The sequence below is a fragment of the Rhinolophus hipposideros genome (genome assembly GCF_964194185.1).
Source record: "Rhinolophus hipposideros genome assembly, chromosome: 6".
Classification (NCBI taxonomy): Eukaryota; Metazoa; Chordata; class Mammalia; order Chiroptera; family Rhinolophidae; genus Rhinolophus; species Rhinolophus hipposideros.
In genome coordinates this window covers 501,380-524,818 of record NC_138052.1, presented here as the reverse complement: position 1 = coordinate 524,818, position 23,439 = coordinate 501,380, and the positions used below count along the sequence as shown (strand labels likewise).

At 58.5% G+C, this 23,439-nt stretch overlaps 2 protein-coding genes across 8 annotated transcripts in view; one reads left to right on the top strand and one right to left on the bottom strand.

Annotated features, from left to right (window-relative positions):
• The window catches only part of LIMS2 (LIM zinc finger domain containing 2), a 43,121-nt gene extending 41,249 nt beyond the window's left edge, over positions 1 to 1,872 (top strand). For all 4 annotated transcript variants that reach the window (XM_081052747.1, XM_081052746.1, XM_081052745.1 and 1 more), the window contains 4 exons: positions 147 to 195; positions 327 to 402; positions 917 to 1,028; positions 1,486 to 1,872. In XM_081052747.1, the coding sequence (XP_080908873.1) occupies positions 147 to 195; positions 327 to 402; positions 917 to 1,028; positions 1,486 to 1,563 (315 nt within the window). In that variant the 3' untranslated portion in view covers positions 1,564 to 1,872. The remainder of the gene's footprint in view (positions 1 to 146; positions 196 to 326; positions 403 to 916; positions 1,029 to 1,485) is intronic.
• Positions 1,873 to 2,434: 562 nt separating this feature from the next.
• Positions 2,435 to 23,439, bottom strand: part of MYO7B (myosin VIIB) — a gene marked incomplete at its 5' end in the record, with an annotated part of 93,598 nt that continues 72,593 nt past the window's right edge. For 3 of the 4 annotated variants that reach the window (XM_081051561.1, XM_081051560.1, XM_081051562.1), the window contains 22 exons: positions 2,436 to 2,816; positions 3,174 to 3,293; positions 3,435 to 3,518; positions 3,669 to 3,785; positions 4,051 to 4,236; positions 4,724 to 4,830; positions 5,391 to 5,478; positions 5,727 to 5,840; positions 6,638 to 6,743; positions 7,659 to 7,814; positions 8,213 to 8,356; positions 8,543 to 8,710; positions 9,023 to 9,153; positions 10,032 to 10,213; positions 11,227 to 11,393; positions 12,382 to 12,508; positions 12,593 to 12,710; positions 13,568 to 13,735; positions 14,795 to 15,022; positions 15,641 to 15,814; positions 16,865 to 16,984; positions 18,326 to 18,452. In XM_081051561.1, coding sequence (XP_080907687.1) covers positions 2,715 to 2,816; positions 3,174 to 3,293; positions 3,435 to 3,518; positions 3,669 to 3,785; positions 4,051 to 4,236; positions 4,724 to 4,830; positions 5,391 to 5,478; positions 5,727 to 5,840; positions 6,638 to 6,743; positions 7,659 to 7,814; positions 8,213 to 8,356; positions 8,543 to 8,710; positions 9,023 to 9,153; positions 10,032 to 10,213; positions 11,227 to 11,393; positions 12,382 to 12,508; positions 12,593 to 12,710; positions 13,568 to 13,735; positions 14,795 to 15,022; positions 15,641 to 15,814; positions 16,865 to 16,984; positions 18,326 to 18,452 — 3,034 coding nt within the window. In that variant the 3' untranslated portion in view covers positions 2,436 to 2,714. Of the gene's footprint in view, positions 2,817 to 3,173; positions 3,294 to 3,434; positions 3,519 to 3,668; positions 3,786 to 4,050; positions 4,237 to 4,723; positions 4,831 to 5,390; positions 5,479 to 5,726; positions 5,841 to 6,637; positions 6,744 to 7,658; positions 7,815 to 8,212; positions 8,367 to 8,542; positions 8,711 to 9,022; positions 9,154 to 10,031; positions 10,214 to 11,226; positions 11,394 to 12,381; positions 12,509 to 12,592; positions 12,711 to 13,567; positions 13,736 to 14,794; positions 15,023 to 15,640; positions 15,815 to 16,864; positions 16,985 to 18,325; positions 18,453 to 23,439 lie in introns of all 4 variants that reach the window. The other variant, XM_081051563.1, reaches the window with a different exon arrangement.

Below are 23,439 nucleotides of genomic sequence, written 5' to 3'. Positions count from 1 at the left end.
AGGCTGTGCCCTGGCAGGAGGCCCAGGAGGTGCAGGTGGCTGCGGAGAGCTGCCATTTTGCGTGTGGCAGGGTGGGACCAGGCCACAGCCCTGGCCCTGGCCTGGGACACCGGTGCCTGTGTGTTTGACACCTGCTTGGTCCACAGCTCTTTGGGGACATCTGCTACAGCTGCAGCCATGTGATCGAGGGTGATGGTAAGGCACTCCTGTCCCTGTGTCGCTCCGCTCGACCACTCCCACCCTCCCTGTTGGTCCTGGCTTTGCACAGCTGGGCCTGCAGGTGCCTGGGAGGGGCCTCCTAAGCCCCGCCCATCTGCCCATCACAGTGGTGTCAGCCCTCAACAAGGCCTGGTGTGTGAACTGCTTCTCCTGCTCCACCTGCCACAGCACGCTCACCCTGAAGTGAGTCCTGCCAGCCTCCCCGGCCAGGGTGCCTGTGCTGGGTGGAGGGCCGGTACAGCGTCTTCCCTTCCCATGGAGGTGTCCTCAGACTTTCTCTGACCTGTTATAGTCAGGCCCTGGGGTGCAGTGGGAGCAGGGGCAGCTCCAGCCCATGGAGGCAGGGCCAGGGACCCCCAGGGCACAGTGAGAGGCAGAACGACACATACCCGCAAGGACCCTGGGCTCTGGGGAGAGAAGGGCATTCCAGCCAGGAATAGCCAATTCAGAGGCAAAGGAGCCAGACCAGCAGCTCTTCCAGGGAGCTGAGGTGTCTGGGGGCAGGGAGGTTCTCAAATGTCAGAGTCCGAAGCCGGGCCTGGAAGCCCACCTCCTGCTCCACTGTGCCCTCTGAAACTCCCCCTGGGGCTTGGCCTGCTGGCCGGGCCTCAGAGGCCCAGGGTGCGGAGTCGGGAGAGACCCGGTCAGGGCTGTGGGGCGTGGGGCCCTCCTGACTGCTGCACTTCTTCCTCCCCAGGAACAAGTTTGTGGAGTTTGATATGAAGCCCGTGTGTAAGAGATGCTACGAGAAGTTCCCTCTGGAGCTGAAGAAGCGGCTGAAGAAGCTGGCGGAGCTGGCCGCCCGCAAGGTCAGCCCCAAGCCCGTGAGGCTCAACTCTGCCTGACGGGCCTCCTGCCCTGTGCCCTTCTGTGTGCCCCGCCCCGAGGCTCCTCCGTAGTGGCCCTCCCTCTGTCCCCGCCTTCCTTTGTTATTCTCCTCCCCTGCTCTCTAGTCCTTGCCCCTCTCTTCCCTCCTCTCCTCAGGCAGCTCTCCACTCCCCTGCCCTGGGTCCCGTGTCCCTCCTCCCCCCCCAGCACAGGGCAGAGCAGGGCCCAGGAGGTGCTGAGCCTGTGGCAGGCCTGTGCCCGCACGCTTTAGCCTGAGGTCCTCCACAGACATGAGTGAATTGGGCCTGGGGTCCCCTGGCCCGGGACCTGGGCCCCTGTGCCATCCTCACAGGGGCCTGCTGGCTCACCTTCTTCCCTGGGGGTTTGCTCAGCCTCTGCCCGAGGGGCCCCACTGTGCACAAATGTGGCCCCACACAGCCAGGCAGCTGCCCCAGCCCCAGCACCAGGACCACATGGCAGGGGCCTCTGGGGAGCCACCCTTGCTCCCTCAGCTAAGCAGGATCCCTGTGTCTGGACGGGCCATGCCACCTCACCTCACGGATCAGCAGGAGGGACAGGAACCCCACTCCCCCGTCACTCAGGAGCTTCCGTTCTGAAGTTCGGCCTTGGCTACTCCATCCCGGGCCTGGGCCACTGTGATCACCCAAACTCCTCTCTGGTCACCATAGTCCCTCAGCTGCACCCCCTCAGGGGTCTGGCTGGGGACCAGGAGATCGTGGGGTCAGGTGGGCGGCTCATTCCTACCCTCCGGGAGCACACTTCCTCTGTGGCCACCACGGGACTCACACTTGTACACTGAATGAAGGCGTCTTCACACAGCTGTGAGACCTGCGTGGTTTCTCGTGTCGGCATGAGTGGTGGGGCAGCGGCCGTGGACACACAGAACAACAGACACCAGCCATGCTGCCAATGGGGGCCGGGCTTAGAGACCGGCCAGGCAGAAACGCACAGTCCACGAAGGGTGGCCTGCTGGGTGGAGTGGGGGACAGGCTCCACAGGGCTTTCTGTGCAGTGGGGACAAACCCAGGCCTTCGCAGCCCTGTGTCAAGCTCTGCGTCCTGCCTGGGCACAGGCTGGTTTTAGCACAAAGCCAGCAGCCGGCACCTTGGCCCAGCCCTCCTGGCAGCAAGTACGTGTCCCAGTGCCCTGCAGGGTGAGGAGAAAGGTGTGCAGAGGGGCCTCTACCCACGCCAAGAAAAGGAAAGGCGGGCGAAACCAGTGAAGTCACTCTCTGAGAATGGAATTGTCCCTGGCTGTCCCTGGGGAGGTCACAGTGCTTTTTGCTTTTCCTGGATGAGTCCCTTGCTGTCCAGTGCCTCCCAGGCATCCTGCCCACCCCATGCCCTCCTCTCACTGACACACTCCCCACTGCTCCAACAATTTTTATTCAGCTTCCTTGGGGGGGGTCCTCTCAGCCGTCCACCCACCTGCCTGGAGGCCTCACACCCTGCCCCTGCCCTGGGCTCTGTCCTTTGGTCTTGAGGTGAGCACCTGGGGTAGGGGGCCTGCCTGCGGTGCTGGGGGGGCGGTGTGTTTTGGGGAGAAGGCAGCATGAAAGGCTGCCTGCAGAGGGCAGGCCCTGGGCCAAACGGAGAACCCCAGACTGGGGAGGGTGGCCGTGTGGGCAGTGAGCCCCCACTGCTCTGCTAGGAATAGGCCGGGGCTGAGGCGCGGGTGCCCCGCTGCTTGTTCATGGCACTCAGGAGCTGCTGCACATACGAGGTCAACAGGTCATCCATCTTGTAGCCCTGGACAGGGGAAGGGTAACAGAGGCTGTGGGGGCCCAGTTGGGGGACTTGGCCAGGGGCTGGCAGTGCCCAGCTTCTGCTCAGGGATACCCTGGGCAGGGAGGTGAGGACAGAAGCCAGGCTTCTGCTGTTGGAAGAGTGACCAGGACCGTGGGGCCCACCCCCAGGCCTCGCCACCACGCCCAGCCTGCACCTCCTTCCAGGCCTCCCAGCTGGCCTTGCCCACCCGGGCACAGGTGGCCATGTCCCCATTGTGAGCAACTCGCCTGGTGGCAGCGGAGGCTCAGATCGGGGAAACCCAGTCCCTGGAGCCTCTGGGCCCTGTGTATCTGGCTGGGAGAAGCGATAGGGACTCACCAGAGAGGTCTCACACAGCAAGCGGCTGCCCTGGCCCAGGCTGCCCAGTGCCATGTGGAAATAGGTGCTGCCACTGCTCCAGTTGGCGATCTTGGTGAAGGGGTAGGTGGTGAGCAGCTCCTGGGGGCAGAGCAGGCAGGAGGGCACGAGCCCGCTGAAGCCGGGGGCCCGGGCCTGGGCCCTCCAGCGCCGTGGGAGGGAGCAGAAGGGCAGATGACCACAGCCCCAGCCGGTGGGGGTCCCAGGACCTGGGCGACCTACCTTGGTCTTGGGGTGGATGAGCAGGACTCCATGGCGATTGATGGCGATGAGGATGATGTCCGGGTAGGAGGGCTCCGAGCTTTGCTGGGGAGGGCACGGTGGTTACAGCCACTCCAGGAAGCCAGGGGCCACCTCCCCGAGGCACCCGCATGCACGCACACGTGCATACATGCCCCTCACACTTCAGGCTGCTGGGCCAGAACCAGGCGGGCCACGGCTGGGTGGGGGGCCTACCTTCACCTCGAAGAAGGCAGACCCGAAGGTGGGCCACCGGCAGATCCACTTCAGGAAGGCCACTTTGGCCTCTGGCACCGTCCTGTCCTTATGCTTGTCACAGGCCAGAAGGATGCTCTGGAAGAGATGAGGGCCGGTGGGGAGCCATTCCCAACTGGGCCCTCGCAATGGGGCCCCACGGCCCCAGCCAGAGCAGCACCTGTGGGCCTGAGGCCAGCCTGGGGGGCACTGTGAGCCAAGCATGTCTCCGGCCCCCGGGGAGAAGCATGTGTCTCTAAGGCACGATGGACGGGCTCCCAGACCCAGCCTGCCCTCCCTGCCCAGAAGGCGGGGCCCTGGCAGGGGCAGCAGCCCAGGCTCCCCACCAGCCCCTGTCAGGGACCTTTTTCCATTCCTCCGAGGACATTAGGCGGGTGAGATTCTCTGGCACAAGTTCTCTCAGGATCTTGGGGACACTGGCTAGCTGGGACAGGTCGTTGCCAAACTGGGCCTTGTAGATGAGTCCCGCCAGGTGGATGGCATCCTCCCTCGAACACTTGTGGAACCCACGCAGGTACTTGGGCAGCTCCTGGGTGATGGACACGCTGGGTCTCAGGTTGCTGCTCCTCACTTGTGCTCAGGTGGCAGGGTTCCAGCAAGGGGAACACCCCCACCCCCTCCCTGAGTAGGGCCAGGGATCCCCGATATCTTGCTGTGATGCAGTGGTCCATACCCCCTTATGTAGCTGACCCTTCAGCACAAGGGCCCCTGCTCCCAGGCCCTCTGGCCTCCCTGGCCACCATGCTACAGGTGATGGCACAGTCCTGTCCCCAAATGCTGCTCTCCCTCTGTTTCTGGCTCCAGAATGCTCAGGGGGTGGCCTGGTCACCACATGGGGCCACAAGGGCTCCAGAAGCCACTGGCGAGCCTTCTGGACATTCTTGGACCTCACAGTGGGGTCGGGCCCCGTGGGGCATGGCAGCTATCATGGCCCTTCCTCCTCCACGTCTCAGGGCAGGTGTGGGGTGGAGTGAGGGCGAACCCAAAGCCCTGTGTGAGAGAGCCTGCCCACGTACCTGGTGATAATGGAGTATGGTGTCTGCATTCATGTCCTTCCCTGGGGCCACATTGAGCCACAATTTCCGCATGAAGTACACCTGGTAGGGGAGCGTCACAGGGGCCCCTGGGCAGGGCCAGCAGTGAGCACCCGCCTGTCCTGCGGTGTGACTCTTGCCAGGACCACCCCAGACCGCCAGGTTCCGTGGCCCTGCCGCCCCCCTCCCCGCACCCCGCCTGAAGCACGCTGTCCTCAGCACCTCTTCACATCGCTGCTGTGTCTGCCCTATGGGAAAGCCTCCACCCTTCCGCTGCAGCCCCAACTTTTCCTCATCCTTCAAGACTGGTGCAGAAGCCTCCTTCCCCAGGAGTGTTCCTGGACCTCCGGGGGTGTCAGGCCCCGTCTGCCCTCTCAGGACGCCCCAAGCATCCTCCGTCACCCTGCCATATGTTCTGGGGCGGCCCTGCCTGAGCTGGGAGCGCTCCCAGGGCCCTCACCGCCTGGCCCCAGCCTGGCCACATCTGTGACACATAAGCAGCACTGAATCAATGGCTCCGGGCCATGCACGGGGTGCCCAGGGCAGATGCCTCTGCCTTAGCCCAGGGAGGCAGTTCCCCCACCACGCCCTTCATTCCAGATGCAGCCCCCCCTCTCCTTGCCCACCCTGCCCCATAGACACCTCCCACCTTCTTTCTGGGGCTTGCTCTTCTTCACCCAGTCAGACACCTGCCGCAAGGAGTCGAAGAAGAAGTCGCCCTCCTTCTGGCTGATGACCTGGGGTAGGTGTGGAGTGAGGCACAGGGGAGGCCAAGTGGAGGGCTTCCGGGGAGCGCCCTTCTGGGGTGCCCCGGCGGCTAGGTGCCATGCTTGGCCTTGCTCACTTGGGTCTGCGGACTCTGGGAACCCACCCACCCACCTTTGCATTCACGGCCCTTGGCATGCAGAGAGGGGTCTGGCCAGCATGGCCGGGACTGCCACACCCCCTGCCTGTCCCCTGCTCCCAGACAGCCTGCCCGCCGTACCTTGTCCACGATCTTGGTGAAGAGGCTGCAGCCTTCCCAGGAGGCCAGCTGCAGTCTAGTGGCAATGCTCTGGCACACCTCCTGCACCCGGGTGTGGGAGCCCACCTCCAGCATCTGGGCGGGGGCAGGAGTGTCTCAGGACTTGGTCTGGGTGGCCCCTCAGAGCCTGACCCTGCCACATCCTCCTAAGAAGGGCTGGATCCTCCTGGCCTGAGAACGGCAAGCCTTTCCTTCTAGAAAACTGGCCAGATGTTTCCATTGTTTAGTCACACAGTTCAGTTTCAGGGTCCCAAGGGCCCAGCCTTTGCACTTGCTTTGAGAACCCTGCAGCCAGACTGTGGGCACTTACCATTCAGGGACTCAGCCAGCTTCAAGACCCTAAAGGCCACAGCGCTGCTGAGGGGACCGGGAGGGCACAGGGCCCCTCAGCCTCCTCTGCCCACCTGTCCAAGGGCTTCTTCATCACAGCTGCACCTGGACGGTCTCCCACCTCCCACCTGTCCCCTCTGCCGTCCCCATCTGCCAACATGGGCGGGGCTCTGTCCACAGGCACACCTGATGGCAGCACCTGCTCCCCACGCCCAGAGCAGGGTTAGAAGGCCGCAGGGGACTCAGCCTTGCTGCCCATACCTCTGGCCTGCTCTGTCCTGTGCCTCAGCCTAGAATGCCCCTTCAAAGCTGTGGGACAGTTCTGACTTTTCACTGCTCTGGCAGCGCCCCTGAGGGCGGCCCCGCCCTGCACTGGCCTGGAGCACACAAGGGTGCACAGCTCTCTCTTTACACCTCAGGGCACCCGGGGCAGGAAGGTGGTGAAGAGGAGACCACCTGGTCCTCAGACAACCAAGGTGGGGGACATTGCCCTGGGCTGTGAGCCAGGAACAGGGGCGCAGGGTCCCTGGGGCGGGGCTCACCTCGCTGGTGTCATTGGGGAGACATATCTTGTGGCAGATTCGGGAGATGCTCTGCTCGGCGGCCTCCACCTCCACCTGGTGTGGGGGCTGCTTCCGGGGTCCCGTCCTAGAGCCAGACAGTGCATGCTGCACATGCCACCTTCCCACTCACCCTAGCCACCAGCCTTAAGCAAACTACTTAACTATGTGCCAGACACAAAACAAGAAATAACTCCAGCGACCACTGCTGGGGGGTGGCTCCCGGGGCTGCCCCTGCCCGGTGTGCTCAGCATGTGGCCCAGAGGAGGTGGCAGAGGCCAGCCTGGACTCACCTCCCAGGTGATTCAAGATTCATAGAAATCCGGAAAGGCCTGGGACACACATGGGGAAGGGACCTGGCTTACCTGGGCCTTCAGCAGGTAGGGCCGCTGTGTTCTTGTTTTCACAAAGCAGGGGCACAGGGCAGGGGGCAGGGACCCCGACAGGGCTTCTCTGAGGGCACCCACCTCCCTCTCCACGACCAGGGCTGCCATTTACTGCCACAGCCTCTCACTGAGTCAGCCCACCAAGCCGGGGGTGGGGGTGGCAGGCAGAGAGGCTGAGATCCAAGGCAGAGCTGAGGGGGGGGGAGCTGGGGGGATGGCACACAGATTGGGAGGGATGTGCCTCTCACCTCAGTCACCCTGGGCTGGGTGGGCTAGGTGGGCAGATGGCTTGGGGCATCAAGGTCACCTGTGCCTCCAGACAGTTCCCTTTATCCCTGGACAGGCAGCCGTGGGGTGGGGAGCTATGGCTACGGCTGAGCCTGCCAGGAGGCGCCACTGACAACCGAGAGCCCTCTGAGATCCTGCTGGGCCTCCCTCTCCACGTTCCTCCCCAGTGGCCAGGGACCTGGGCCTGCCTCCCTAAACTGATGCCAGCTTTTGAGGAGGACACAGTATGGCTCCACTGGGCCCCGAGTTCCTGGAGGGCCAGCTGGGTCCCTCAGCATCCCCCGGGCCGACACTGCAGGGTGGGCCGGTCATGGCAGCGAGATACTCACCTCAGGACCCTCTGGACGCGGCGACTGCAGTCAGGGGCCAGCGGCTTCTCTCTCCTCGTGTCTATGAACTTCTGGGTGTGGGGCAGCAGAGCCTTGCCAGGTGGAAAGAGACCAGTGCAGAGCCACAGGAGCTGCCAGCCCCGTTCCTCACTGTACCTGAGGGTTGCAGCGCCTGTCAGCCCACAGGCCAGCCAGGGCCCTTGGGGAGATGGCATGTGAAGCCAGCCTGAGGCATGGGCAAGGAAGGGTGCTACTGTGCCCATTTTGTGAGGCTTAGAGAGGCCACAGCCTGCCCAGGGCACACAGGAGAGAAGGTGGGGAGCAGGCAAGGCCCAAGGCAGGTCCATCGCCCGCCCTGCTCTGAGCACCCCAGGATGTCAGCAGGACACACCAGGGTTCCAGCCCAGCCCAGCCCAGCGCCACTTCAAGTGCCCAGGGAGGCTGTGTGGCCTCCCGGAGCTGCCCCTCCCGCTCTGAACCGTGCCCAGAGCCTCCGGGGCTGGGTGTGCTGCGCCCCCCAACCCCCGCCCCGCCCCCGGCCCGCCCCAGCAGACCTCTTGCTATTGTGTGTCAGCTGCTTCAGGATCTGGCAGTAGACCTCATCCTGCAGGGCCGTGTCCTGCAGGGCTAACGAGAAGATCTGGTCGGTGAGCTCCATGGGAGTCCAGGCCTGCCGAGACGGGTAGTCGCCCATGTACCTGAGGATGGGTGTGGCCGTCAAGGAGCACGTGCGGGATGCTGTCTGACCCCACTGACTCTGATCCTGGCTCCACGCCCCCCTGACCGCCCCCTGAGCTGTATGCTGCCTCTCTGCCCCGTGCTCCGTTTGACCTGGCCCCGTGAGCGGTGGTGGAGTCGGCATGGAGCTGGGGCAGGCTGGCTGGGGAAGGATATCAATGAAGATCTGACAGGCAGGGTCCCGAAGCTCAGCGTTGGCGTGCACACGCTTGAGCAGAGGCTGCCGCAGTGGCTCAGGGCAGTGGGCCCATAGGTGGCTCTGGGACCGGGTCAGGGGGAACATGGCTCTGCTGACCGTCTCCTTCTCCGGGGCCCTGTCAGGGACACAGGCTGGTGTGAGGGTTCTCTGCCCCCCTTCTCTGGCCCCGCTGCTCCTGTCCCCTCCTCACTGGCCTACATGTGGCACAGTGGGGAGGGAGACCTGGGCTCCAGGGTGGGTGCCCATAGGGATACCATCTGTGTCCACAGCACTCAGCTGAGACACAGGTCATTCCCCTCAACCTGCTAAGTGGCTACAGGAGGGTCAGAGGCTCGCCTCCCTGCCTGGGGAGGCCTCAGGGAGCTCAGAGGGGCTGGCTGGGGCTGGCTGGGGCTGGCTGGGGCTGGGGGGATGGAGGGGTGGGCACCTGAAAAACTTGTAGGAGAACTCTTCCAGGGTGTGCGGCTTCTCCTTGGTCTGCTCCTCAGCTGGTGGCTCTGCCTGTCGCCCTTCCTGGGCTGCCAACTTCCGCTTCTCTGGTGACATGGCCAGCAAGCTCTGTGGGGGCACAGGACTGTGGGTGCCCAGGAGCCACTGCGCACAAGGCCCTTCCCACATGCTCCTGACCTGGGAAGGGCTGGGCCACAGAGGTGAACAGGCCTGGACCTACTCCTCCTCTGTCACCAGCTGTGTGATCTCTGACCAGTGACTCAACCCCTCTGAGCCTGTTTCCTTTCCCTTAGGAGGGCTTCTCAACCCCGCAGGCTCCCCTTCCCCAGGGCACCTCTCCTCAAGGGCAGCTCTGACTTGGTTCTGCTGCCTGGCCTCGACTCCTTCAGGCTGTAGCACAAATGTCACTCCCTCAGGTCTGCGTTCCCAGACAGAGTGACACCCTAATATTTGCTCCCGTAACAACCAGTTCTGCTTCTTGGTAGCACTTTACACACTTGCCATCCATCAGTCATTTGCCCAAATGCTGGAGGGGAGAGCCACTGTTGTGTCCAGTCCTCTGTTGTGCAAACTGGGGCCCACTGGTACTCAGTATGTACGTGTGCACGTCTGTTCTTCCTCACGTGGGGCTATGTGGGGGCAGGTGTGGGCTGGTCTTCGGGGACGGGGAGGCTTGGGCCTCCTTGGGTCAGGGTTTGCATGAGGCTGAGGCTGGAGAAAGGATGAGTTTGTTCCCAGGACACACCCACGGTGAGGGTGATGGAAGGAATGCCCATTTATCGAGCCTCACTATCAAGTGTAAAGCACAGCACAAACACTGCCAGCTTCACCATTAACCCAGAGGGACGGTGGGCCTGGCAGAGCTGATCTGAAGCCCAGGTGGCCCTCGTGGCCCTCTGTGAGGTGGGGGGCAGGCCCCGAGCTAGGACCCCAGGCTGGGCACCCTCCCCATGTGCCCACGGGTGCCTGGCCTGCGTGCAGCTTACCAGCAGCTGCGCCGAGGGCTTGGTGACCGTCGGGATGGCGTAGAGACAGGAGGTAGGCACCAGCCCCGTGCGGCCCGTGCTGTCATTCTGGCCCAGGGTCCAGCTCTCGGAGGCCAACGGCCCCTGCTTCTTTGTCAGGATCACCAGGTCGCCCTTCCTGAAGGGCAGGAGGGTAACGTCACCTGCAATTCCGGGTCACACACACAGGCAGAGAAGCCGTCATTACCGGGGGCTCTGCAGAAGCCGGGGCTGCGGGCACTTCCGGGGTTCTCTTGTTTTGAGGAAGCTGAGACTCAGAGGTGGGGGCCCGTGGCCACTGACAGGAGCGGTGCTGGGATTCCCAGAGCTCCGGCCTTCGAGGGCCTGGGGAGCTCTGACCACAACCCCACCTCAGGAGCGCGGCTCAGAGGCCTGCCCAGGAGCCGCAGCCTGCGAGGGCAAGAGGCAGATGGACAAGGGGACGAGTGCCCCGGCTGCAGTCACCACACCTCCTTGGGCCCCATGTGAAGGGCTCCATCTGTAAAGTGAGGTAACAGTTCCTCCCCCATGGAGGTGGTGGGGACAGGCTAGGCGGCAGGGATGAGATTTCAGCCCTGACAGTTCTGACTGTGTGGTGAGACCCTGAGAACAGCCCCTCCCTCTGAATCCCACTGAGCCTCCCCACTCCTTCCGAAGCCCTTCATTAACAGCCCCCCAATTTCCCACAAGTGTTCAGTTGCTGCTGGGACTGGTGTGCAGAGAAGCTGTGGCCAAGAACTGGACTGCAGGGCTCAAATCCCTCAGCCCTGAGCTGTGTGACCCTAGCCAAGCTGCTTCCCTTCCCTGGTTCCCTGTCTGTAAAAAGGGGTAACAGGCGGCTGTGGGGCTGGAACTCAAAGCACAGGCCAGGGGCCAGTTGCTGTCTGCAGGGGGCGGGTGCAGGCCCTTCCGTGCCTCCCTCGGGAGTCATCGGCTAGGGTGACCTTGGAGGCTTTGAGATTACATCCTTTAACCCCACATTTTGTGGAATGGAAGGCTTCGTCCGAAGCTTCCCTCTCAATGTTTTGTGGTCCTCTCTCCCTCTCTCTGCTCAAGACCCTGAGCCCTGCTCCATGCCACATGGACGCTGTGACATGAAGATGAGCAAGTCACCCTAATATCAACAACACCATGTGCCCCTCACTGCCCGGCTCCCTCCCCCCCGCCCGCTGGGCACCTGTGGCCTTCCGGTCCTGCAGGGCTATGGCAAAGATAGACCTCTCCTTCAAGCCCTCCAGAAACATGGCCACCAGCTCAGCAATGGCCACACTGCTGGGGGACACGAACTCGTACTCTTCTCCGTGCAGTGTGGACAGCAGCAGCCTCTGCCCGCCCTGGGCCGCCCTGAGGAGACAAACGGGTGATGTGACCACAGGCCTCTCCCACCCTCCCCATTTCAGCCCCTCAACAGCCTCAGAGGGGTGACCCTCCTGAGTTACAGACAAGGACACACAACTTGTCCAGGGCCAGGGGCAGGCCCAGGGGCTGAGCTTCAGCCTTCCCCTGCCCCAGGCACCCCTGCATGTGGTGGCGACCCAAGGCCTCAGAGACAGTGGGTGGTGCCAAGCTGTGTGTGGGCTCAGGAGGGACACTGCAGAGAACATTGGATCTGAGATGAGGCGACATCTTTGGTGAACATGGGCGAGCTGCCCAGCCTCTGCAGGCCTCAGTTTATTCATCTGCAGACTGGGTGATACCGTGAGGACTTCACAGCATATGGGAACGTGCCCAGCATGGCCAGCCTCAGTAAGTCGTGGCCAGTGTGTACTCTGCACACACGGCAGTGATCACAGTGGTCATGCCACACGGGGACGTAACCCAGTTACAGGCTGCAGGGTACAGGCTGGCCTTCCCAAAGGGCTCTGGGGCATTCTCAGGAGACCAGAGCCGTGGAGAGCTGCGGGCTGGAGTGGCTGAGGCCCAACCTGGCCTGCATCAGCACCCTAGCACTGCTCTGTGCCTGCCACACACCTAGGCCCTGTCCCTCCGTGGTCTGTACCTTCCACACGACCAGTGAGGACGGAAGGAGCTGGTAAATAAATGCAAACCCAAAAGGCTGCAAGCCTTATGTGCCCCTTTCCTGATGGATTTTGGGTTTAAAGAGAGGCTGAGAGGACAATGCACAGATGCAGTGTCCAAGGGGGCAATGTGGCCTGTGACAGAAGAGGCTGGGCTCCCACACGCACTGTACACTGTGCATATCAGTCCTTGTCGCTGTCCCTGGGTGGGCTCCCACGGACAACACGCATCCCTCTCTCCGTCTCTCCTGAAGCCCCAAGGCCTGAGCTTGCAAGGAGAGAGAGACCTGGGCATTTTCCCTGGGGTCACCCACCTGTTGGTGATCAGACTCATGACCTCTGGGAAAGAGAGTTCAAGGAGCATCCTCTCGCTCTGGTCCAGGAAGCACAGCCCCTTCCAGTTCACAGCCAGGATGAGCTGAGTCTTGGGCAGCTGGGGGCCTGGCCAGAGGACACAGTGTGAAACCTGGACTGGCCCTGAGGGGCTGCTCCCTGCCCTCACCGCCACCCTGCCTGACCCATTACCAGACAAGGTGGTGACCTCAAAGAGTCGGGAGAAGAGCAGTGGCCACTGCAGGCGGGCGGCGTCCACTACCTGCTCCTGCACGGCCCCAGGCACTGCTCGCTTCTGAGTGTATGGTGCCTGTGTGGGGACACGGTGTGCCATTGCCATCACTCACCGCAGCCCCAGCCTCCCCGCCCCGCTGGGACTCTCCAGGTGCCCCAGGGCTTGTTTGCTGGATCATTCTTGGAAGCCTCTGCCTGCAGTGGGGCCAGTGAGGAAGCTGGGAGCTGATGCAGCCCCGTCTTACCTATCCTGGGGGAGGACCCTTCAAGGGTGGTTTTCAGAAGGGAGGCAGACTCTCCTGCTCTTTAGCATCAGGGTGCCAGAGGACAACAGGGACAGGCTGCTGCCGGCTGCGTCCACCTGCAAGCTTGCAGGGGACTCGGCATGCAACCTGGGGCTCAGGGCATGGGTCTGTGCATGGCGCGGGAAAGAGGCTGTGAGCCCTCAGAGGGAGCTGCGCTTACCTGGTGCAGGCCGACTGAGCAGGGAAGGGAGGCAGCCCTCCCTGCGTTGTTCGGAGCCTGCACCAACCATGCAGTGCCCAGTGAGGGGAAGGGTCACCAAAAGGCCCCGGGGCCAGAGCAGGGCCTCCAGGGCAGGATGGTGCAGAGGCAAGGGCATGGTCAGGTCAGCAGCTACAGATGCCCTCTTGTGCTAGAAGGCTGGGGCTGTCAGAGCCTGCAGTGGGGACCAGTGCCGGATGAGCTACCCCAAGCCAGGCTGCCAGCTTGAAAGGGAGGGAGGACACGGAACGCGCCTGTGATGGGGAGCATAACTGAAGGACACTGCTTAAATCCGAAGACAGAACTATGCTCGTTGGCAAGTTATGGCTCCTGTTCCCCAGTGGGCGGGGTTCACGGGGAGGGGCTGCAGCTCCTCTATGCACCTAGGCCCCCACCTCCAAGGGAGAGCCCAGGCTTATGGAGGCTGACCTTGGCGTGGGCAGCAGTGACGAGGCTAAGCCACTTCTCTGGGGGCTTGGTCCTGTACAACTTGGCAGGGACACAGCTGGGCAGCAGCTCCTGGATAGCTTCGGTCCCCGCCGAGGCTCCAAACTGCACATAACAGTGCTGGGCCAGGAGCCCCACCAGCTCTTCCTCCTGGGCAGTCCAGGTCACATGGAGTGAGGGAGTGGGCTGGGTGAGAGCCCACCCTCTCCGTGACACCCCTACCCTGTGTCTTGTGCTTGCCCCAGCACAGCAGAGGTGACCAGCACGTAGGTGAGAACTGGCAGCGTGAATAGCTGCCATTCCTGCCATTTCCTCTGGGCAGGATCTGCCGCTTCCCCAACCCAGTGGGTGGACCCATCATGTGCTCTGACTCGGCTCCAACAAGGGGTGTGCCCCGTGCTCCGTGCTCCGCGCCCAGCCCTCTGGGAACCATGGGGAGGTGGGGGAGGCCTGGAGGGACCCTGACATCGCTGTCTGAGTGGGATGACTCTCCCTGCCTACTGTCCCCTTCCAGGCAGGCCTCCAGGACTGCTGCAGCCACCTCTGGTGCTGAGAGCATCCTCCTCCTGACCCAGGCAGGGAGAGTCATATCCTTCACCTGCTGAGCGGGTGTGCCGCTGCTCTGCTCTCGGGGCTTCAGGTGCACACGCTCCCTCCCCTTGATTCTCATAGCTGTACGAAGAGCTCTGGCTACTCTCTCTACTTTTTAGACAAGGGCCCGAGTCTCAGAGGTGACATAAGAAACCAAGGTCACACTGTCATGCCAGAAAGAGGCACAGGTGGCACTTGAACTGCTGCTGGGGCTCTAAGGCCACAGCCTTGACCACTAGTCCCTGCTCCCCATAAAGAGTTGCCATGGTGAGGCCAGGCAGGCCTGGAGCTAATGGGAGCCTCCCTCTGTCCTCCCTCTGCAGTACATGGACTCCAGAGGCCTGGGCAAGGCCTATAGTCCAAGCCAGGAGGAAATGGGGGTGGGAGGTGGGGCTTGAGAAGCGGCAGCTGCAGGCCCAGCAGAGGGGCCTAGGGTCCTGCACTGCACGCACATACGGCTGCGCCCCACTGCTCTGCCCTCTGCCTCTGCCCCTCCACACCCCCAGGCCTGCCCCTGCTCTGGCCTCTGCAGCCCCTGTGGCCTGCCCTGCAATGTGGTACTTCCTCAGGCTTTGGTGGGTCACTGTCCAGGTCCCAATGGCTATGGTGCCCCCTTACCTTCTCGAAGCTGTACTCACTGGACCTGACTCCGTGGAGGACTTGGCGATAAATGAGCTCGGTGCTGACAGGGTCCTCCCGGGAGTCGTGCCAGGGCGCAAAGAACTCCTTCCGGAAGTAGAGGCGCCAGGGCGACTGGCGCTCACTCTCACCCCTCTCCCGGGCCAGCTGCTCGCACTGGCCAATGGCGTCCATCACATGGTCGTGTCCACTGCCCAGGGACCAGAACTGAGGCCAGAGCAGGGTCGACAGGGGTTAGGGCTGCTGTGTGCAGGTCCCATGGGGATGCCCACCCTCCTGAGGGTCTCCCCACAGAGGGTTATAGCTGGTTTTTCACTCTGACACTCCTCCCTGCTGGCCCCTCCAAATGGAGGCAGGGACTGACGCCATGGCCACCGTGACTGGGGGTGGTGTGAATGGGGCTGAGGCTGGGGCATGTGGGTGGGTGAGGGTGTGCGTCAGGTGGGGCTGTGCCGTGGGGCCCTCTGCATCGGCTGCACGGGCGGCTGCAGCTTCCCGGTGTGAGGCGTGGGTAAGGGGTGTGAGTGCCGAGCACATGGTTGTGTACGGACTGCTCAGGCACAGCAGAGGCCGGCAAAGTGTGGGTGTGACCCGGGCCGAGGGCCAGCCCCGTGCTGAGCATGTGACCATCCAGGCAGGAAGACATGATGCCTGGTGGTGAGGTGCTTGTGTGTGTGTGTGTGTGCATGAGTGTGTGTGTGTAAATGTGTATCTGTGTTAGGCCACTGGACTAGAGGGCAGGAGCTAGTTTGGTGTGATTCGAGGGCTTGAGTTAGTCTGGGCATGTGAGGGAGGCAGGTGCCACATGGGACCCCTGGCCAGTACCTTGTCGTACACAGCGACCTGCAGGGCAAAGCCCAGGTGGTCGCTGAGGCCTCGCTTGTGGGCAGTGTGCAAGCAGACCTCCCGAGACGTCGAAGCTGAGTCCACCGGGACAGTCAGGCTCTCTCCAGTCGCCAAGATGACGTGGACCGGGATGTGTTTCTTTGACTTGACAGCCTGGGGACAGAGGAAAACTCAGGCCCTCTGCCCAGATGCCCCTGGGCTCAGCTGCCTGCCCCCGAGCTTCCAGAACCTTATTCCCAGAGGCCAACCCACTCCCCAGCTGTCTCCAAACAAAGCTCTGGCCCACAGACGCTGGCTGTGGCGCTGATGGACTTGGGGAGGCAAGAGTCTCGCTCCCCAAGGTGTGAGCTTCTGCAAACCCGCCTCGGCTGTCCTCAGGGCATGCAGATGAGGGTCCCATTCTAACGCGAGAACCCTGAGCCCTGGCAAGCCTGAGTGACTGAGAACCACAGAGGGTCCGAAGAGCTCTTAGAAATTGCTGAGTCCTGGACTCTGAAGATTTCTGGTCCGCGAGAGCTACACTTCCCTCTGTACACAATGGGTGTGACCATACTCACACGGCCCCTGCAAGTTCATGTGCAGCTCCAGTGCTCCGGGGCTGAGCAGGTAGATAAGGGGGGAGAGAGGCAGGCCCTGTGGACTTGGGTGGCGGGGCAAGAACAGGAAGGGGTGCAGCAGAAGGTGCCACTGGTATAGGACACCGCGCAGCACAGGGAAGGGGGTACAGCAGGATGCAGGGGGCACTCCCCACCCTGCTTGTGTCTGCATGACTCTTCCTGAGGACACTGAGGTCTCACGAATGACACACAGCAGTGCTGCCAAGCATGACAACCGTGCAATGACCTCTGCCTTCCTATAAAATGCAAATGTCCTTGGGAAGGTAACACTAAGCAATTAGCAGTCATTCCCACTTTAATGCTAACTAGCTAATCAGATTAATTTCCCCCTTCAGTGAGTAGAGCCTAAAGGAATGTGGATTTAGAAGTGGGGAAGGCACTTCTGAATTCTGGGGCTTGCCTGGGAGGCCGAACCCCAGGCACTGCTCAGAGACCATTGGCACCGAAGGCTCCCCAGTGGGTGCAGGAGCCCTGAGGACACACTTCCTGCGGCAGGATGAAAGAAGGCACCCAGAATCTGTGCTGGAGGGGCCATTGGGCTGCCACCACCCCACACTGACCATCTCCCACCCTGGCCGGGCCCTACCTGCAACTCCAACCAGGTAGGAGGCTCTGTGCGCACCCCATTGGCATAGGTGCGTCTCAGGCGCTCAGCACAGAAGGGCCCATAGCCGGCTGGCCCTTTACCAATGAAGTTCAGCAGATACTGGTGGGAGAGGACGGGAAAGAGAGGAAGACACTTAGAATGCAGGCCACTTTCTACTGACTGCCCAGACGGAGTCTAAGGACTACACTACTAACTGCGAGGTGATGGGTGTGTCCACTGATCCACTGTAGTGACCGTTTTGCAATGTATACCTACATATTATAAAATCACCTTAAGTTTAAACTATGGCAATTACATCTTGATAAATCTGGGAAGTTTTAAATAAAAATGGTAACACTCAGTGTTGGCAAAGCTTGTTGAGAGGGGTGCCCTCACACAACATGAAAACCGGTATAAATTGGCACATTTCTGAGGAGAGATTTGCTGGATGTTTTAAATAGGAACCCTTTGGCCCAATAATTCAAATCTATCCTAAATATATATTTTTAAATTGCAGTTTTAAATTGCAGTGATGAGTGACTGGAAGATGGACCCCAAATGCCCATCAACAAGTTAAATTCCCTCTGGGATAGCTATGTATAGCAGGCATGAAAGCTGGCATTTGGGGAAAGTTTATAACATGAAAACACACTTAGGGAGAAAAGTGAAAAATGCAGGAGAATTGATGTTCAAAATATGTTTGATAAAATGTGTTGAAAGTCTTTGCATCTTACAGAGAGATTCTGTGAGGAGATGCTGCCTGGAATGATTTACTGGAGTCAGAAGTAGCCCTAGTACACGGGCCGGATATCTGGTGGGGTCAAGCTTCCTGCTGTCCCCAAAGGGACATTAGAGGAAGGGAGATTGTTTTCTGTATGATCACAAGTATGACACTACAGCCCCACAAAAAGCCAGAAATTGTGACAGAAGTTACCGCTGGGCATGGGGATGACTTTTATTTTCTTTTTAGACTTTCTGCATGTCTTACATATTACTTTTATAAGAACCAAAAGGCATATTAAAGCAGTGAAGCCTGGGACCACTAACACTTGGAGGCACCTGTCAACATCCCACCTCCATTTTTGGTTCTAGGGAGCGATAGAGATGCTACAGTCCGTCTCCAGTCTTTGCTCACTCATGGGACACTTTCGTCTTTGCAACCAATGCACATTTCATCGGCCATCTCATTGCCACCAGAAGAGCCATCCTGGTGCCTGAGTCCACGTGAACTGGCCGTGCAGACCCTGAATAGGAGCTGGAAGGAGGAGGCCTAATGTCCTCTTCTACAGAAGGGACTCTGAGGTTCAGAGAAGCCAGTGCTGTCCATCCTGGCCATCCTGTCTCCTGTCCATCCTGGCAGGAGAACCGGGCCATGGATGGGGATTTCTGGGCCTGCCCAGGGCCCAGGGCTAACTCACGCTCCTGCCAGATGTTGTGCTCCCAGTCCTAGGCCCTGCCTACCTTCATGAACCTCTCGGAGGGTGGGAAGCAGCCCAGGCAGAGGCTGAGCAGGACCCAGCCCCGGGCCAGGCTGCTTGTTTTGAAGTTCTCTGACAGCTGCTTGCAGATCTGGCAGTAAATCTCGTCCCTGAAAGACACAGACCACTAGGAGGTCAGGCTGCAAGCTGGCTCCGAGGAGAGGAGGAGACAGGCACCTGGACATACAGCTCCTCCTTTATCCCCGGGTGGGGTCATGTCCAAGGCGTGACCTCCGGCCTCTTCACCTCTACTTGCCTTGGCTGGCCTCCCTGCTGCATCCCCGCCCACCTGGACCCTGTCACCGTGGGGGTCTGCGCCACCTCCAGTGTCTTCCCAGGGCGCTGCACCCCCACTCCAGTTCTTCATTCCCTAGCTCAGCAAGGCCTTGGCCTTTGTCCTCCTCGTCAGTTATCTTGTCCCCTTCGACCTCTGCTCTGTACCTCACCCACTCTGTCCACAATACCCTGGTCCTCCAGCTGTGGGGATGGGTGCAGGGAGCGCCCAGGGTCCCTAGCCTCAGCCCTGTCCTCGCAGTCCAGACCTTTCATGACCTGATATGCTCCTTTCTCCAATTTCACAGTTACTTCAATCCTTCTGCCTTGAGGCTTCTTCCCCCCTTTCCCTGAACGCAGCCATCCCACCATCACTGCAGAGAGAAAAGTGGGGACTTCGTGGGAGAACCCCTCAACTTCTTGCCTCCTGACCAGTTCCCATTCCCACAGGCTCATGAGCCTCTCCTGTCTTCTCTTGGGGAGGGGGCTCTCCTGGATCCTTCCCCACTTTATCAAGCTCTGTCATCTTATTAGAGTGTCCCATTAGTCCCTCCAGCCTCACATTGCCAGAGGCCAGCATCCTTTCCCCTAGTACTCAGTGGTATGCTGGTAAATGTTTAACAACCAGCTCTCCTGGGGGGTGTGGGGGAGGAGCTCTGATTCATTGCATTTGCCAATTTCTGTGTGAATATTCTCACCAATGCCAATTTCAAGCTACCAACATGACTGCGTCACTGAACACAGCAGTGGGAAGAGATGTGTCCCATCTATTCTTGTGGCCTAGTGGACTACAGCACATCTCCACCTTCTCAAGTCTCTTCAGGCAGCACCGTCAGCCACTCTCCAAAGGCGGCAATCTGGGAGCCATCCTAGAGTCCTCCCATCAGCCACTACACTCTACCTTCTGTCTCCCGCATGTCTTCTCTGTCCCCTCCTCTTAGCTCCTGCTCCTTGGGCTACCTCTCATCAGCTCTCTTGGGAACTCTCTCCTGGCCTCCCACCCCAGGCTCCATCTCTCCATGAAGTTGCCAAGGAGAGCTTTCTGGAAGTCAAATATGATCATGGTCTTCTCTTGTTTAAAACTGTTCCCTACTACCCTTGGTATTGAATTCAAACTCAGTGCCCGACTGTGATAAACCACTTGGAATTCCAGACCCTCAGGCTGTTTCAGGACTCTGTGACCCCATCACCCTCTCCCTTCTGTTTGGTGAACACCCCTTCTTCTTCTTACCCCCTCTGGCCCAGGAGGGCATTATAAATACTCATTCTTGGTACCCCCACTGGACCCCATCTCAGCACAAGCAGTTACTGTGGGTCTCTGGATCCTCGCATGCTCCCCAACTGAAGTGACCGCTTTGAGGACAGAGACATGTCATCTTCACCTTTGCCTCCCCAGCACTCAGGCCAGGTCCTGGCCCTGAGCAGGTACTTAATAAACATTTGCTGAATGTGTGGCTGGATGTGGGTAAGGCATTTGCTTTGTTTGAAATTTGGCTAAGACACCAGAGCCAAAGAAAAAATGGCAATACTCAACATAATAAAGAGATGCATTCTCATAGGATCTACTAAAAGATGGCAGAACCAGTTCAGCCACCATGACCTATCCAGCCTGAATAAGGAAAGATGAGAAATTTGAAAGGCTATTCCTTGAAGGGACTTCATAGGAGTAGAGAGATCTCTGGCCCATCTCCACTTGCTCCAAATGAGGGGGAGTAAGGGAGACGCCAGGAGATTGCCAGTAGGGAAGGGGGCTGTCTCCCAGAGACGAGGCCCATCTCACTCCCCATCTGAGGCATGCTGAGCCCCAGGAGCCACTGGCCCACCCCAGGGTACTAGAAAGAAGCAGTGACAGAGCACTTGACTTGTGCACTCTGGAAACAGAAGCTGGGGGTCTCTATGAACAAAGAGATTAGTGTCTTCTTCCTCCTGGAGGATTATAAGTTACTCTTCATAGCCAAGAGGAAGAGAGGAAAGTCAGGAGCTGGGAACTACACCCATACTGTTGGGTGGGGCAAGCACGGATGGCCTTCCTGTTGACTGACAGGATATCCCCGGAGGAGCTGCCCTTTAGACGTCTTTATCCCCCCTTTCTTCTGCCTCCCCCCGCCACTCCAGTTCAGGCCGTTGTTTCTCAGTCTAGATGTGTAGGACGCAGCTCCATGGCCCATGTGGTATTGTGAGCCTTGCACTACCCCAGGCTGAGGCAGTCAGTCGCCAGTCATCGGTCGCTGTTCATAGCAGCACACAGCAGCTCTCGCCGGCTGCCCGCCACTCATGCTGGCCACCGGCCACTCATCCTGGCCACCGCCGCTCATGATGGCACATAGTAGCCCGCGGCAACACACAGCAGCCCACAGCAGCCCACAGCAGTCCACAGCAGCTCACGCCAACCTCTGGCTGCTCTCAGCAGCCCAGCTCCAGGGAGAGCTGTTGTTCACAATCTTAGCTCTAGAGGGTGCCCCTCACTGGCCCATGTGGGAATCGAACCGGTGGCCTTCGGCGTTAGGAGCACAGGACTCCAACCACCTGAGCCACCAGGCCAGCCCACCTTTAGGTATCTTGATGAGACCCTGCACAATCAGGCAGTCCATCGCCCCAGAAGACCCCAGCACTAGAGGCTGTGGTGTGTCCCGCTAGGGCTAGAGTTGGCACGGGGTCTCAAGGGATCTCTGAGGGAGTGTCAGCCCCAGAGGGAGACCAGCACTGTTAAGTGCCTATCCAGGATCTGATGAATCCACAATGCATCTCATTTGGGTACAGCTTTTACGTGTCTGCCATATTGGAGGGTGCAGTGGCCAAAGAGGAGTCACTATGAGAAAATTACAATAGAACCAACTAAGTGAGAAGAATTGCCTGGTTGGTATCATGCAGGCAGCTAAAACTTGAGTAGAAACACTGGAGTCTTACTAGCTTGAAGAATCAGAGGACAGAGTTCGGGGTACTCACAGTAGTTGAAATGAGAAGGAAATCCTAGAATAAAGAGAACAAGAGGAGTCCTAAACTTTTCATATAAAATCTTCCTTAATCTCTGCCTGACCCCTGATTTACACGTGAGGGGCAGACTCTAGGCAGTCCAGCAAAGGCTGAAGAACTGAACAGGGATTCCAGCCATTGCTCACCACAGGGAGAAGACGTTGAAACCAGCCAAGTTAATTGCCTGCCAAACCAAAATGTCAACAGTCTTTGAAAGAATACAACAGATTCCAAAGCCTCTAACCAAATGGGGTCTGACAATTCAGGCCGCAAACTTGCCACCGTGCGCTTATTGGCAGCACTGTACAAACAGCTCGGACAGGTTTCATAACCTTGATATATCAGAGTCTCACAGCTCTGTTCCTGTCAATGTGTGGTGGTGTCTTGCTGAGTGGAATTCATTATTGTTGTTGCATGTTTTTCTGCGCCATTGTGAGAATGTCTGAGCTTTAATTAGAGCAATGAGCAAACAATAAATTTCTTGTTAAACTTGGCAAGAATGGAAGTGAAATCAGGGACATGTTAGTCCAAGTTTATGGGATAATGCCATGAAGAAAATGGCAGTGTACAAATGGATTAAATGTTTTTCTGAGGAGAGAGAACACGTCACTGATGAAGAGAGGTCAGGGTGGCCAGTAAATGAGCAGAACTGATGAAAACATCGCAAAAATTCATCGAGTTGTGCATCAAAATCATCGACCAACTGTGAGAAGCATAGCAGACCAAGTAAACATCAACAGAGAAACAGTTAGGAAAATCTTAACTGAAAATCTTGGCATGAGAAAGGTGTGTGCAAAAATGGTTCTGAAGGAGCTCACTGATGAAAAAAAAGCAAAGGGAGTTTTTAGGCAGTACACAAATAACTGTATTGGGAAACCCTCCCTACTCACCTGATCTGGCCCCCAATGACACCTTTCTTTACCCGAAGATAAAGGAAATATTGAAAGGAAGACATTTTGATGACATTCAGGACATCAAGGGTAATATGACGACAGCTCTGATGGCCATTCCAGAAAAAGAGTTCCAAAATTGCTTTGAAGGTGGACTAGGCGCTGGCATCAGTGCACAGCTTCCCAAGGGGAGTATTTTGAAGGTGACCATAGTGATAGTCAGCAATGAGGTATGTAGCACTTTCTCTAGGACGAGTTCGTGAACTTAATTGTCAGACCACATATCTCAATGTCCAGTATACAATTAAAGAGTACTAGATTCATGAGGAAATACAGGCAAGTGCTAGACATGTGTGAAAACAGAAAAAAAAGACCATTCTCAAGAAAAATGGCAGTCAATGGAGACTGATTCCAGGATGACCCAGATAATGGATTTAACAGAAAAGATTTTAAAACTACCATAACTATCTCCAAGGACATAAAGGAAACTATGCTCACAGAGCATGAACAAATAGGGAAACTTGGCTGAGAAATAGAAACTATTAAAAAAGCACCAAGTGCAAATTCTAGAACTAAAAAGTATAATATCTGAAATTTAAAAAAAAATTATTCGATGGGTATAAGAGCAGACAGGGGAAGACAAGAGAAAGATCAGTTAATTTGAAGATAGATCAATAGAAACTATCCAATCTGAAGAACAGAGAGAAAAGAAAAAGAAAGAAAAGAGGAATAGTTCCACAGGGACCTGAGGGACAATATCAAAAAAGTCCCACATAGGTTTAATTAGAGTTCAAAGGAAGAGAGAGAAAAGTAGAAAAAAAAAATGTTCGAAGAAATAATGGCCAACAATTTCCCAAATTGGTTAAAAACAATGACATACATACAATATGTGAAAATATAAGTCTGTCCCTGAAAGCAAGATACATATTTCTTAAAATTTGTATGAAAACACAATTCCTAC